General features: G+C 51.1%; 1 protein-coding gene across 1 annotated transcript; it reads left to right on the forward strand.

Annotated features, from left to right (window-relative positions):
• The first annotated feature begins 1,120 nt into the window (after window positions 1-1,120).
• Window positions 1,121-15,242, forward strand: pik3r4 (phosphoinositide-3-kinase, regulatory subunit 4). The gene is made up of 21 exons (XM_070966673.1): window positions 1,121-1,480; window positions 1,907-2,641; window positions 3,266-3,399; window positions 3,667-3,874; window positions 3,960-4,352; window positions 4,677-4,811; window positions 4,892-5,113; window positions 5,505-5,678; window positions 6,169-6,314; window positions 6,443-6,646; window positions 8,945-9,146; window positions 10,580-10,671; window positions 12,208-12,430; window positions 12,520-12,685; window positions 12,942-13,106; window positions 13,181-13,392; window positions 13,693-13,824; window positions 13,910-14,010; window positions 14,186-14,274; window positions 14,441-14,561; window positions 14,653-15,242. Exons 2-21 carry the CDS (start codon window positions 1,924-1,926, stop codon window positions 14,821-14,823), a joined length of 4,008 nt encoding a protein of 1,335 aa, XP_070822774.1. The 5' UTR covers window positions 1,121-1,480; window positions 1,907-1,923; the 3' UTR covers window positions 14,824-15,242.
• Window positions 15,243-15,402: the final 160 nt, after the last annotated feature.

Below are 15,402 nucleotides of genomic sequence, written 5' to 3' on the forward strand. Positions count from 1 at the left end.
GAGCTGAAAAAATCTCTGCAATGAATAAATTCATTTGCATTCATAAATATAGCTATACTGAAGGATCAAGCGATCACGTTTTAAATGACAAGTTCTACGTTTTTATTTGCATGTTATATCGTCTGACTTCCTGTTTTGTTTTGGTTAACTTAACAGACGAACGGCGGCTCTCGCGTGTTGTTGGTGCCAGAAACTTCCTTCTTCTCCGAACATAGATCGTGTCTTGAACGTATGATGACTTACCCTGTGATGAAAATGTGACGGCGTCCGGTCAGCAGTTAGCAAGACTGATATTGATTTTTCAGCGCCTATTAATCATCCATCCATCCATCCATCCATTTTCTATGCCGCTTATCCCTTTCGGGGTCGCGGGGGGGCCGGAGCCTATCTCGGCTGTCAACGGGCGGGAGGCGGGGTACATCCTGGACCGGTCGCCAGCCGGTCGCAGGGCGCCTATTAATCAATAGAACATTTAATTGATAAATTATTAGACAAATTCTTTCATTTAATTAGCACTTTTCAATCAAACTCTTTATAAAAAACGAATCACTTGACCATAACGTGTATCAGTAATTAAAGATTTCTGTAGGATATCATCATACTTAATTATTTCAGGTATAAGATAAATAGAGTTTTTAATGGATTTCAATGTTTTTTTATTTTTAGAATCTCTTTTAGATTTTATTTGTTATTGCATGCATGTTATACATGTTCTCCTAAAATATTGTTAATTTAGTTTTTTGGGGGTTTTTTTGTTTGTTTTTCTTTACAGTTTCCAGTTGAATATGTCTGTCAAAGATAGAGGGTCCTCTTTGATGCTGTGGCTCTTCAGGTGGACCAGGTGCTCTGTGCCTCTGTAGGCTGAAGGAATATTAAAATATAACACATTCACGTGTGACAGTCTTTCTTCAACAGCACATATGAAACTCTGTGTTTTAAATAACTAACAGATCGATGTTCTGTGGAGAGAAACTGTTCTCGTGCTTCTTTCAGGTGCCGTCTGTGGCGTTAATGAAGTAACACGGACACGGATTATTTTTTCTAACCGACTGAGTGGTTTCCTTCCAAATAGACGATCTTTGGTTTAATACAAGATGGCCAGCAGGGGCGCTCACGAGTCATCAGTGTGACCCGGATTCATAACAACAGCTGGAAACGGCTAACGAGCTAACTGTGTGATTCAGGCTGCTACGTGTGGTTTTTATGCACGTTTACGGTTTGTTTTTGGCCGCGGGGCGTCTCACCGGCGGCAGAACGGAATGATATCTGGACGGCTGTCGTAGCCAACACACCGAGAGACGACATGAAGGCGGCTACTCTGCGCTCAGGCTGAAGCTCGTAACCGTTAGCAGCATCTCTTTAAGCGGAGGGACGTCGACTGCTCGCTAGCCTGCTAAAGCAAATACACCATCATCAACAACAACAACAACAACAACACCAGCGGACCTGTCAGCAGAGGAAGAAGCCACGTTAACGACCGGTAACAGCAAACACACACACGCAGGTTAACCGTTGTAACGCGGGGGTGTCTGCTGTGAGTGTTTGTCGTGTTTCTGGGAGCTAATAACGGTTAGCTAGCATGCTAAACTAGCGCTGTCAGAGTGCTGCTGCTGCTGCTGTCGCTCGGTCATGTGACTGCTTTGGTTACACATCCAGATGTGCTCCACATCTAGATGTTTGGCCACATTAAAGGCACGGACATGTCAGAAAAATTATTATTATAATTTAAAGCTGTGAAGCAGACGGAGGCCAAACCTGCTTCTTATCCATAAACGAGTTTAACTTCCAATTAAAGCAGGGGTCGCGTGAGCAGCCTGAGCCGTGCTGGCACCAGCAATCACTTGAACTTAACTCTGCTCAGCATTGATTTCCTCTTCCAGTGATTTTTATTGTGACTTCTCCGCAGACTCGTGCTGAGGCGTGATGGGTAATCAGCTGGCGGGGATCGCCCCCTCGCAGATCCTGTCCGTGGACAGCTACTTCTCAGACATCCACGACCATGAGTACGATAAGAGCCTGGGCAGCACCCGCTTCTTCAAGGTGGCCCGGGCCAAACACCGCGAGGGCCTGGTGGTGGTCAAAGTGTTCGCCATCCAGGACCCTTCGCTGCCTCTGACCAGCTACAAGCAGGAGCTGGAGGAGCTGAAGATCAGACTGCACTCCTGCCAGAACTGCCTGCCCTTCCAGAAGACGTCCCTGACGGAGAAAGCCGCCATCTTGTTCCGTCAGTACGTCAGGGACAACCTGTACGACCGCATCAGCACCCGGCCCTTCCTCAACAACGTGGAGAAGAGGTGGCTGGCGTTTCAGATCCTTAACGCCGTCGACCAGGCGCACAAAGCCGGCGTCCGCCACGGCGACATCAAGACGGAGAACGTGATGGTGACCAGCTGGAACTGGGTGCTGCTCACCGACTTCGCCAGCTTCAAGCCCACGTACCTGCCGGAGGACAACCCCGCCGACTTCAACTACTTCTTCGACACGTCCAGGCGGAGGACGTGCTACATCGCGCCCGAGAGGTTCGTGGACGGGAGCATGTTCACCACCGAGAGCGACCAGAACACGCCGCTGGTGGACCTGACCAACAACAACCAGAGGAGCCGGGGGGAGCTGAAGCAGGCCATGGACATCTTCTCTGCAGGTAGACACACACGAGGACATCAGACACACACCTGAAGAAGACGAAACCGCGAAAACGAGTCAAAACAGAGTTCAGTATTTTCCAAAGCGTCCGGCCAATTTTAGATGATGTCTCACAGCTTTCTTCTGACTGGCCGAGGGTTGGTCTTGTGACTGTGCTCATGATCAGCTGAAATACAACAAAACGCTTCAGAACATCAGAAAACACAAACTATTTCAGTCTTTACCAAAAACAGCTTCAGACCAAACTGAACGTGGTTGATTAAAGTAAAATAATCAGTTTTCACTTGTAAGCTTACAGAATCAGCCTCCACGTCAACATCTGAATCTCCAGGATGTGACTTTAATATGTTGAATATGTTGCTTTGATGAACTTTTTAAAGTGGACTAATTTCATTTATCCATTATTTCATATGTTCCATACGTTTCATGTTTCTATCTCAGGCTCAGCGTCCGTAAACTCACACGCTGTTCGCTGTGATCCATGTGAAACCTGAGCTGTTAATGTGTTTGTGCTGCTGTTTAAAGGCAGAAGAGGTGAAAGTGTGTGTGTGTGTGTGTGTGTGTGTGTGTGTGTGTGTGTGTGTGTGTGTGTGTGTGTGTGTGTGTGTGTGTGTGTTTTCAGGCTGTGTCATCGCAGAGCTCTTCACGGAGGGCGTCCCTCTCTTCGATCTGTCCCAGCTGCTGGCCTATCGCAAAGGACACTTCCAGACGGAGCACGTCCTCATGAAGATCGAGGACCGCAGCGTCTGGGAGCTGGTAATCAATAACTGTCAGCTGATCGCATCCGTATTCAGTTATCAATAACTCGCTGATTCAGACTCAGCAGCAGTTTTTACCTGCAGACATTTTGACTCGTCACAGCAGGAGAAGCACAGGTGAACAGGTAGCATTAAAAACGGCTGCGTTCCATTTAGGTGAGCTCCTGCAGACTGGCCCACTGGGACGTTTGATGGAGCTTGATGACGTTTGCCTCACCTGTCAAAACGTGAGCTCACCTGCTCTGGGTGTGGTTTTGTGTGTCAGGTGGCTCAGATGGTGCAGAGGGAGCCGGAGAAGCGCCTGACAGCAGAGGAATACCTGAAGCAGCAGAGAGGGAAAGCCTTCCCCGACATCTTCTACACCTTCCTGCAGCCGTACATGGCTCAGTTCGCCAAAGAGACCTTCCAGTCGGCGGACGAGCGAGTGCTCGTCATCCGCAAAGACCTCGACAACATCCTGCACAACCTGCGAGGTGAGAGGAGGCCATCCGGGGGTTCCACAAAGAGGAGCTGCTCCTTATTTCAGTGTTTTAAAAAGACCGACTCTCTCTCCTCCAGGCTCGTCTTCCTCCTCCTCTTCGGAAAGCAGCGACATCGCGCCGAGCTCCAGGGAGGAGCAGGGCCTCATCGTCCTGGTGTCCGTCATCACTTCCTGCCTGCAGACACTGCACTCCTGCGACTCCAAGCTGGCGGCGCTGGAGCTCATCCTGCACCTGGCCCCGCGGCTCGGCGTGGACATCCTGCTCGACCGCATCACGCCGTACCTGCTGCACTTCTGCAACGACCCCGTGCCTCGCGTGCGCGCTCAGGCCGTGCGCACGCTGGCCAAAGTGCTGGCTCTGGTGAAGGAGGTGCCGAGGAACGACGTCAACATCTACCCCGAGTACATCCTGCCGGGCATCGCCCACCTGGCCCAGGACGACGCCACCATCGTCAGGCTGGCGTACGCAGGTCAGGAACCGAAGGTTTACTTTAAAGGAAGCGTCGCTCTCTTTTTCATCAACGAGATACATCTTTGAAAAGTTCGAAGTTTAAGGAAAAGTAAGCTGAAGTTTAACGTTTAAATCTGGATTAACCCGGATTAGATATTTGAACGAGTGCTCCTGTCAGTGATGTGTTAGATAAGAGCAGATAAATTGACCCAAATTATTGGTATCAGTGTTTTTGTCAGACGTCTGAAGGAAAGGCCTTAATGCAGAAACGCCGTCTCGGCCGCAGATGTTGGTCTCGTTGTTTACTCCTGTTGTTTACTCTGCTCTGTTTGGGGATGTTTAGAGAACATCGCTCATCTGGCGGAGAGCGCGCTGCGTTTCCTGGAGCTGGTTCAGGAGAACAACGTGAACACAGAACAGGACCTGAGCGGCGAGGACACCGAGGAGATACTCCACCCCAACGAAAACTACGACTCAGGTAGAGAAAGTGTGGAGGCGGCGCTCCGTGGGGTCGAAGCGTCGATCTGTGACGAACACTGAAGCGTGTTTCCTGTTCAGAGCTGCAGGCGCTGCACGAGATGGTGCAGCAGAAGGTGGTGACGCTGCTGAGCGACTCGGAGAACATCGTCAAGCAGTCGCTGATGGAGAACGGCATCACGCGCCTCTGCGTCTTCTTCGGCCGGCAGAAGGCCAACGACGTGCTGCTGTCGCACATGATCACCTTCCTCAACGACAAGAACGACTGGCACCTGCGAGGGGCTTTCTTCGACAGCATCGTGGGTAAGAAACAGGCCAGTGTTCAGGCTCTGCCTCCGAAAGCAACAGGTCTGACATGAAAGTATGGCTTCACTGATATTAAAACAGCTGGAAATGATTTTTTATAATAACAAAATGTGAGAGTGTGGAAGTACTAAACCCTGCAGTTCCTCTGACGGCCACTAGCTGGCTCCAAAAGCAAGTCAATCCCCACAGACCTCCATATTGAAAAGCCCAATAATCATGTTAGCAGTCTGGTACAGAAACTGGACAAACTTCTGCTGGAGGAGACCAGAAACTGAGCTTAATCTGAGCTTAAACAGATCTTAAACTGAGCTTTAACAGAGCTCAAACAGAGCGAACGCTGACAGCTGAAGTTTCTTCTTCTCTGCTGTGTCGTTGTCGTCGTATGAAGGCGTGGCAGCGTACGTCGGCTGGCAGAGCTCCTCCATCCTGAAGCCCCTCCTCCAGCAGGGTCTGAGTGACACTGAGGAGTTCGTCATCTACAAAGCTCTCAACGCCCTCACCTGCATGTGTCAGCTGGGCCTCCTGCAGAAACCTCACATCTACGAGTTCGTCAGCGACATCGGTAAGATCGCCGGGCGACATTGGTCAAAATGTCCAAGACAGAATCCCTCTAAGCTAATCAAGCTGTTTTTGTTAGCGTTAGCATGTAGCATAGCAACACTTTGTCTGACAGCTCTTAGATAAACACAGGAAACGTTGATGTTGGAGCCGCTGGCGTCGTTCATCGTGAAGATAATCGATTTTAATAAGTGATTGATTTTCCAAACTGCTGCTGATTGTTTCAGATGTACCACATCTACAAAGTTAACTTCACATTTACGTCTTTGTTTGGACAATTTAAAGTTAACGATGTCCATTTCTGCTGAGTTTGGACTCGTCTGTGGCTCAGACAGTTAGACCTGGACCTGGACCTGGACCTGGACCTGGACCGACTCACTCAGAATACAGACTGTTGTTTTATCCTCGAAGTGTTTAATACTAAATTATCAGCATGCGCTTTCAGGCATGTGAGGACAGTCTTTGTGGAATTTGTCCTCTCTGTGTTGCCGTAGCTCCGTTCCTGTGTCACCCAAACCTGTGGATCCGTTACGGGGCGGTGGGCTTCATCACCGTCATTGCGCAGCACCTTAACGTGGCCGACGTCTACTGCAAACTGATGCCCCACCTCAACCCCTTCATCACCCAGCCCATCATCCAGGTGAGCCCTCCTCGTCCTCCTCGTCCTCCTCACAGCACTCCTTTGTCCTCAGACCGTCTCTGCTCTGTAGATTCCGGCGCACCTTCGTCCTCCTCACCCTCCTTCCCCCTCCTCCTCCTCCTCCTCAGATCGATAAGGAGCTGGTCCTGCTGAGCGTGCTGAAGGAGCCGGTCAGCCGCTCCATCTTCGACTACGCCCTGCGCTCCAAAGACATCGCCAGCCTCTTCCGCCACCTGCTGCTCCGGCAGAAGAAGCGAGCGGGATCTATCCCAGAATGCCCCACTCCAGAGGACCCAGCCATCGCGCAGCTCCTCAAGAAGCTGCTCTCACAGGTCAGAAGTTCATTCAGGTTATTTATGACTTACTGTGGAGTTTAAGTCAAGGAAGGACGAATTCAACTGAAGTGTCACTTTTCTCCACTTGATTCACACGAGAGGCTCTCAGGTCACTTTCAGGTCATTTCAGGTCATTTTAGGTCATCTCAGGTCATCTCAGGTCACTTTCAGGTTGTTTCAGGTCGTTTCAGGTCAGGATCAGTCAGCCGTGCAGAGAGCCTCGTTGGACTCTTGTTTGAAGTTTGTTTCTGTAATCAGTGCAGTGACTGATGGAGCGCCGTGCTGCTGGCGCTCTGCTCGCAAACTAAATCAGCTGTTCAGGTCAACACAGCCAGCGATTGTTCAGCATCGCAGGAAATCTGCTGCCAGATGCAAATCTGCTCCAAAGTTCATCATCAGTGCATGAAAACAATCGTTTTCAGTGATTTTAATCAGCAGCCAGGAGAAGCAGGAGAGTCTGAAATGAGTCAGACTTTCATCCAGGGGGGGCAGCGACGCCCTGTGTGTCGCTCTGTGTGTCGCTCTGTGTGTCGCTCTGCGTGTCGCCCTGCGTGTCGCTCTGCGTGTCGCTCTGCGTGTCGCCCTGTGTGTCGCTCTGCGTGTCGCCCTGCGTGTCGCCCTGCGTGTCGCTCTGCGTGTCGCTCTGCGTGTCGCCCTGTGTGTTGCTCTGTGTGTCGCTCTGCGTGTCGCCCTGCGTGTCGCTCTGCGTGTCGCTCTGCATGTCGCCCTGCGTGTCGCTCTGTGTGGTCCTCTGCTCATCAACAACAACACGAACACTGATCACACACATCTCCACTGAATCAGTCACAGAGGCTTCACACTGAGCTCTGAACTTTAGGACTGATGACAGGAAGTCTGTGTGTGTGTGTGTGTGTGTGTGTGTGTGTGTGTGTGTGTGTGTGTGTGTGAGAGAGAGTCTGAAAATGTGTCTGTAGATGTGTTTTCAGTCATACCTCCGTCTCAGTGTCTGTGAAGATACTCGCAGTAAGAATACTGCAGTTTATGTTGTAGAAAAGTGAAAACTGAGCTGAGCCGGCGCCCACTGCCGTACGATGAGAGCGTCCAGACCACGACGTTAAATCCAGACTCAGACTCCCACAGACGTCTTCCTCTGATGAAGGTCCGGCGTCTCTGAAGAACCTTAAAGGACCTTCAGGAGACGTCTGCGGACCATCAGAGAGGACTGATGAACCCCGGAGGCGTTTCCTCTAAACTCTGAGCAGCTTTTACAGTGAAGGCAGGATCCAGACGCGACACAGAGGCCGAAGATCAGTCGCTATGTAAAAGGTCCATGTGGCAAACAGAGCAGATCTCTCACACACACACACACACACACACACACACACACACACACACACACACACACACACACACACACACACACACACACACACACACACACAGCGTGTTTTAGTCTTAATGTTCTGAGGAAAAACCACGTTTCTGTGAATCATTACGTTTTCATGTTTTTCTTTTCCGTCGTGCACAGAAGTTGAACACATGAATCAGATGAGGTTGGAGTGATTCTCTGTGTTTGAAGGTCGATCAGATTCCCTGAGGAGGAGCTTTTATTTCTGTCGCTGTTATCATGAGACACACACACACACACACACACACACACACACACACACACACACACACACACACACACAGCTCGTCTGACCTTCATCTGTTTCCCGTCAGCTGCTCCAGTTTGTGAAATCAAACAGAACTGTAAATCGCTGCCGTCTGATTTCCTGGCAGCGTCGTCCCGTCCTGCGCTCAAACATTTGTTTCACTCTGACAACAGTCTTTGCTAACGTGATCAAAGAAAACCACTCAGACTGATGGAAAACAGGAAGTTATGACAATGCTCTTCAGGGTGCTCCTCAGGTTTCCTAGCTTCAGAGCAGCAGATCATCTCCAGAGATCACGTGATCCACACGGCTGGACTGATGTTAGACCACCAACCTTCGTTTCCTGTCAGCTCTCTGCTGTCAGCTCTGCCTCTACAAGCCTCCAAAAACACGTTTCATCAAGTTGAAGACATGTCTCACATCTCTTGTTCAGTCCAGGGGACATTAATCTACCAGGTTTGGACATACAAACCACAGAGCCTGTTAAGATGCCTTCACTGCTGGTTTGGATTTGGACTGAAGGTCCGTGATGGCTGCAGAGCCGGACTTCATTTCCTCTGACAGGCATCAAATAAAATAAAAATGTTTGCATGAGCGTAAACACACAAAGCGTTCTTACTGCTGGCTGATCCGGACCTCCACGTTCACTCTGTCCCGTCTGCGCTGCTCTGTTGTTCAGGGGATGACCGAGGCGGAGGAGGACAAGCTGCTGGCGCTCAAAGACTTCATGCTGAAATCCAACAAGGCCAAAGCCAACATGGGCGAGCAGAGTCACCTGGGGGAGGCGGCCCAGACCGGCGTCATCGACCTGGCCACGCTCGGCATCACCGGCCGCCAGGTGGACCTGGTTAAACCCAAGCCCGAGGCCGAGGACAAGAGAGGTAATCAGCATTCACGCTCACCTTCAGCTCAGCTTCCATCAGCTTCGTCTTAATTCTGAGTTGATGCAGTTTTTCAGAAGGTTTTACTGAAACCGTCGCAGAGTTTAAAGCCTCCAACGCTTCAGTCAGAGCGACATCAATCAGCCAAAAGGTTAAAAAAAGCAAAGTCTAATCAGCATCTGAGCCTCCGTGTCTGGAAACAGGAAGTCAGAAAACTGCTCGGGTCTCTCAGGAACGCAAACATTGGCCTCAGAGAAGCGGAGTCACCGAGCGCTCCTCTTAGTTACACATTCATAAATAAACTGATCAAAGAGATTTTTCTGTTTCATTCTGAACATTTACTGTAGGACCAAGAAACAAACACAGCGCTTCATTTTTCACGTTTATTACCTACAAAACTCAGAGCGAACACGATACGACCAGCCGATCAGCTTCTGAGCTGAACCTGAGATCATATACATCACTTTCTCATTCAGTTCAATGAAAAATCCTGAAACGACAATTAATGAATCATAATCAACGTTTAGTGTGGTCTCATTAAGGCTCAGAGCTGTAAATGTAGGCTTCAGCTCGATGATGAGTTATTACCATCATCATCATCATCACTGATCAGGAGAGTTAAAGGAATAACTCTGCCTGCTGGTCAGAAAACAAAACGCTGTTTGAATTCGTCAACATGAGCTGCAGTTCATGACGAGGACAGAGGACGCTTTAATCAACCTCGACTCAGAGTCCAGAACTTTCCGTCAGGGTCGATCCGTCTTCTTTGAGTCGGTGAGGCTGCAGCAGACGTGAACACACGGCGGCTCGTTAGCGCGACATGAGGCCAGAACAGACCCAGTGTGGGGTCCCAGGACAGACTAAACGCACCGGTAAACATCGGTCCGTCCTGTCCGTCCTGTGGTGTCCAGCTGTGAGCGTCTCCACATGTTCCACCGCCAGCAGCGTAAATGATGAGCTCCGTCTGCAGCCGAGCCTCCAGGAAACTCCCCCTCTAATCTCCCACATTAATCACTTTCTCTGAGAACAAGTACCTGACTGAGGCGCTGCACGCTGCAAAAAGTGTCCAAGTGACCCCAGTCTGTTGTGCCTTTCTTCAGATGAGTGTTAATAACAGGAGGAATTCCCTCTTCAGCATGTTTCTATCATTAGCAGACATCTGTTCATAATCCCACTCGATTCCTAAATGAAGGAATGTTGATGAGTGTTTTATTGGAAACAGAGACGTCTCTCACACTGTGCCATAATCTGCAGTCTGCCACACTCAGAGTCCACAGCTCCAGTTTTTGCAGTGTGTAATTATTCCCAGTTGTGGGAAACAGCATCTGCTGAGCTCGTGGTCGTGTCCCGTTTCTCCGAAATGTTTTGCCAAACGTTCACAGACTCGTTAGTGAAAATGAGAAACGTCTGACGTCCTGTTTGTGTACCTGCAGCGAGGAAGCACACGAAGCAGGACTCCACCATGAACGAGGAGTGGAAGAGCATGTTCGGATCCCAGGAGCCGGCCTCCGCCCAGACCGCCACGGTAACACCGCCGCCCCCGCCATGCTGCGAGCTGCAGGCGTGACTGAGGAGCGCAGGCGTGACTGAGGGGCGCAGGTGTGACTGAGGAGTGCAGGCGTGACTGAGGGGCGCAGGTGTGACTGAGGAGTGCAGGCGTGACTGAGGGGCGCAGGTGTGACTGAGGGGTGCAGGTGTGACTGAGGAGTGCAGGTGTGACTGAGGAGTGCAGGCGTGACTGAGGGGCGCAGGTGTGACTGAGGAGTGCAGGTGTGACTTAGGGGTGCAGGTGTGACTGAGGAGTGCAGGTGTGACTGAGGGGCGCAGGTGTGACTGAGGAGTGCAGGCGTGACTGAGGGGCGCAGGTGTGACTGAGGGGCGCAGGTGTGACTGAGGAGTGCAGGCGTGACTGAGGGGCGCAGGTGTGACTGAGGGGCGCAGGCGTGACTGAGGAGTGCAGGCGTGACTGAGGAGTGCAGGTGTGACTGAGGAGTGCAGGCGTGACTGAGGGGCGCAGGTGTGACTGAGGGGTGCAGGCGTGACTGAGGAGTGCAGGTGTGACTGAGGGGCGCAGGTGTGACTGAGAAGTGCAGGTGTGACTAAGGGGTGCAGGTGTGACTGAGGAGTGCAGGTGTGACTGATGACTGCAGGTGAGACTGAAGACTGCAGGTGTGACTGAGGGGTGCAGACGTGACTGAGGAGCGCAGGTGTGACTGAGGGGCGCAGATGTGACTGAGGAGTGCAGGTGTGACTGAGGGGTGCAGGTGTGACTGAGGAGTGCAGGTGAGACTGAGGACTGCAGGTGAGACTGAAGACTGCAGGTGTGACTGAAGGGTGCAGGTGTGACTGAAGGGTACAGGTGTGACTGAGGGGTGCAGGTGTGTTTTTTCAGATTAACCTGTAAAATACGAGATGATGAAGACAAACTTCGACCAGCAGTCCAGAACGGCGAGAAGTTCAGTTTGAAATGAAACGAAACTGATAAAAACATCAAATGGTCACATTTTGAAGCAGAAGTCGACCGATCGAAACAAAACGTCAGATTTTAGAAACTCGTCTGTTTGTGTGTAAAAATCTTGCTGTTAGAGTACAAGTGAAAGGAAAATACCTCAAATACTCGAGGCGAGCTTGAGGAAGTGGTTTGTGTTCAGGTGGTTTTGATTTGGTCTCACCTTCGGTTTCTGCTGTGCGAGCGCAAAAATGTCCAGTTGGTCGGCCATGTTGGATTTTATGGCTTCATGATCTGTTTTGTATTAGTCGGCTTTTTAAATTCTTTTTGGTGGGTTTTGTTTTGACACATGAAGATCTTCATCACAGAGTTTGATGGCGTATAAAAACGCGTCGACGGATCATTTCAGTCCAATGAAAACGTTTAATATGGAAATATTGGAACATAAAGAGGAAACTTTCCAAAGTTTCCAAGTAAAAGTGGAAACTGATGGTGGATGAACGCGTGCTGACGTCCATCAGAGTGTCGCTTGGCTCGAAGGACACGATTGGACAGTTGGTGGATGAATGATCATTGGCCGATCAGTAAAAGGAGGAACTGATGTGTCCGCAGGCCACCGACGGGCCACCGACTCAGATCAGGAAGAGCGCCGTGGCCCCGGCGTTGCCCGTGCTGCAGTCGGTGGCGAGTGGCCCCGCCTACCAACGCCGCATCAACACCTGCAAGGCGGAGCTTCAGCAGCTGGTGCAGCAGAAGAGGGAGCAGTGCAGCGCCGAGCGCATGGCCAAACAGATGATGGAGAGCGCCGAGTGGGAGAGCCGACCGCCGCCACCCGGTAACCAATCACACGACACGTCAGCTGACACACACACACACACACACACACGGTCTGAACGTGTTGTGTTATCTGAATGTGTGTTTCAGGGTGGCATCCCAAAGGGCTGCTGGTCGCTCACCTCCACGAACACAAAGCTGCCGTGAACCGAATCCGGGTCTCAGACGAACACTCCATCTTTGCGACGGCGTCCAACGACGGCACCGTGAAAGTCTGGGACAGCCAGAAGATGGAGGGAAAGACCACGACCACCAGGTGAGCCGCCACGTGTTTGAGTTCAGTCGGTTTGTGCTGATCGACGATTCCACCGACTGAACAGAGAATCAGTGAATCTGTGAACTCAACAAACACTGAACACTTCCTGAAAGCTTCTCACCTGCTGCGGCGACGCTCAGGTGACGTTCAGCTCACCGACTCACTGAGTTCAGCTTCAGAGACAACGCGTCTGTCAGACCGCGTCGCTTCCTTAGCCGCGTGCTAACAGCTCTGTGTCTGACCCGTGGTCCTGCAGGTCGGTGTTGACTTACTCTCGTATCGGCGGTCACGTGAAGACGCTGACCTTCTGTCAGGGGTCGCATTACTTGGCGGTGGCTTCAGACAACGGATCCATCCAGCTGCTGGCAGTCGAAGCAAATAAACCACCAAAATCCCCCAAAGTCCAGCCGTTCCAGACCAGGTAGGACAGACATCCACAGGTGAGAGCTACTCCCGTGGAGGACGCATCTCCGTCTAACGTGTCCTTCCTCGCAGGTGTCTGGACCTGCAGGAGGATGGCTGCGCGGTCGACATCCACCATTTTAACTCGGGCGCCCAGTCGGTGCTGGCGTACGCCACCGTCAACGGCTCGCTGGTTGGCTGGGACCTTCGCTCCAACTCCAACGCCTGGACGCTTCGCCACGACCTCCGGCTGGGACTCATCACGTCCTTCACCGTCGATATGCACCAGTGCTGGCTCTGCCTAGGTCTGTGTGTGTGTGTGTGTGTGTGTGTGTGTGTGTGTGTGTGTGTGTGTGTGTGTTCAGTTTTAAACCATCATAGTGAGGACATTCTGTTAGACTGACAGTGACAACCTTGTGAACAGAGACACAGAATCTGTTTGGTCCTTGAATACCTGGAAAGTCATGGAATGAATTACTGTGATTCCAGTCGTCCTGCACATTTGTCCCCTGATGTTGTGGATTTGACTCTGTTCCAGGTCAGAGGTCAGAGGTCAGAGACAGGATGTTTGAGGTCATTCAGTTCCTAACTTATTTCCTCCACAGGTACGAGCAGCGGCACCATGGCCTGCTGGGATATGCGGTTCCAGCTTCCTATCTCAAACCACTCCCACCCCGCCCGAGCACGAATCAGACGACTGCTGATGCATCCACTCTACCAATCGTCTGTCATCGCAGGTGAGGCACGAAAGCCGAACGTCCGCATTTGAAGACAAAGAAACTGAACGTTCAGGTCTGATTGTCCGTCTCTGTCTGAGAGTAGCCGTCCAAGGCAACAACGAGGTGTCCATGTGGGACATGGAGACCGGGGACCGAAAGTTCACCCTGTGGGCGAGTTCGGCGCCTCCTCTCTCTGAGATGCAGGTGTGTGTGTGTCATCTGGTGCCTACATTACCCACAATGCCAGACAGCCACTGACAGACGGGTGTTATTTTAGTGACGCGTTTCCTGAAAAACATCCTGAGTTCAGTTTTAAGATCAGATTTAGTCGCAGTCCAAACACAGAAACAGACGTCTCTGTCTTCCTGTCTGTCTCCAGCCGTCTCCTCACAGCGTCCACGGGATCTACTGCAGCCCCGCTGACGGGAACCCTCTGCTGCTGACCGCCGGATCCGACATGAGGATCAGGTCTGAACCAGAAACCACAACCTCACTGTAACACACGTGTGAGGGGGATGAGGAGGCCGTGACCTTTCTCACATTCATACATGAAACTGTCTTTAAATTTGAATGTTTGAGAACACCTGAGCAGGTGCGTTGAAGTGCACGTGTAACATTTGTGTGTGGCGTTCAGGTTCTGGGACTTGGCGTATCCTGAGAGGTCGTACATCGTCGCTGGAGGCGCCAACGACTCGCTGCACTGTCCGTCTGTCCTGTACAGCAGGAAGATCATCGAAGGAACTGAGGTCGTCCAGGTGAGTGCACGGCGCACAGGTGCAGACGTGTGTTATTTCCCATCATGCCTCTGTGAATGAGAGTGAGGTTAAGGCTGTGGTGTCTCTGCAGGAGATCCACAGTAAACAGAAGAGCGGCGTGGTGGAGGACTCGCCTCGCCGCGGCCCAGAATCCCTCCCTGTGGGACACCATGACATCATCACCGACATCGCCACCTTCCAGACGACACAGGGCTTCATCGTGACCTCGTCCAGAGACGGCATCGTCAAAGTGTGGAAGTGAGGACAGGCGGCGGCACGAGACCCGCTGAACTCTGGGAGGTGAACTCATACGGAGAAAAGTCACCTGATGTCCACGTGAGCAGCATGGAGCTGCAGTTCAGTCAGACTGTCTGTTAGAATGTCCCCGTCTCTGTCTGTCCCCGTCTCTGTCTCTCAGCAGATTCTGTACATAAGTTATTGTAATCAGAGAAAATAAAGTTTGATTTGAAACTGCTAAAAAACATCAAGTGACTGATTCTGTTTGCCAGAATGTTCCAGATGAAGCATGTGACCTGCGTTCAATGTTTACTAAAATCTGTTGGACCAGAAACAAAAATCAGCTGGTGAAAGCTAACGCTAGCTTGATTAGCTCGCTAGCTTCAGCTGAACGTCTCCGCTCAGCTTTAATCCCATCAGACATGAATAAACGAGCTCAACTCAAGCTTTCCTTTACGTCTTTATTGTTGTTTTACACGAAGCACCATTGGTCAGTTTGACGAACCACAGACGTCCAAACAGACGGAGACAAAGGACGAGAGCTCGTCGTTCAGAGCAGAGACAAACGTTTCACACCTTTCAGGCTCAAACTGGACTGGAGCCG

This window comes from Chaetodon trifascialis, chromosome 7 (genome assembly GCF_039877785.1).
Source record: "Chaetodon trifascialis isolate fChaTrf1 chromosome 7, fChaTrf1.hap1, whole genome shotgun sequence".
Lineage (NCBI taxonomy): Eukaryota > Metazoa > Chordata > Actinopteri > Chaetodontiformes > Chaetodontidae > Chaetodon > Chaetodon trifascialis.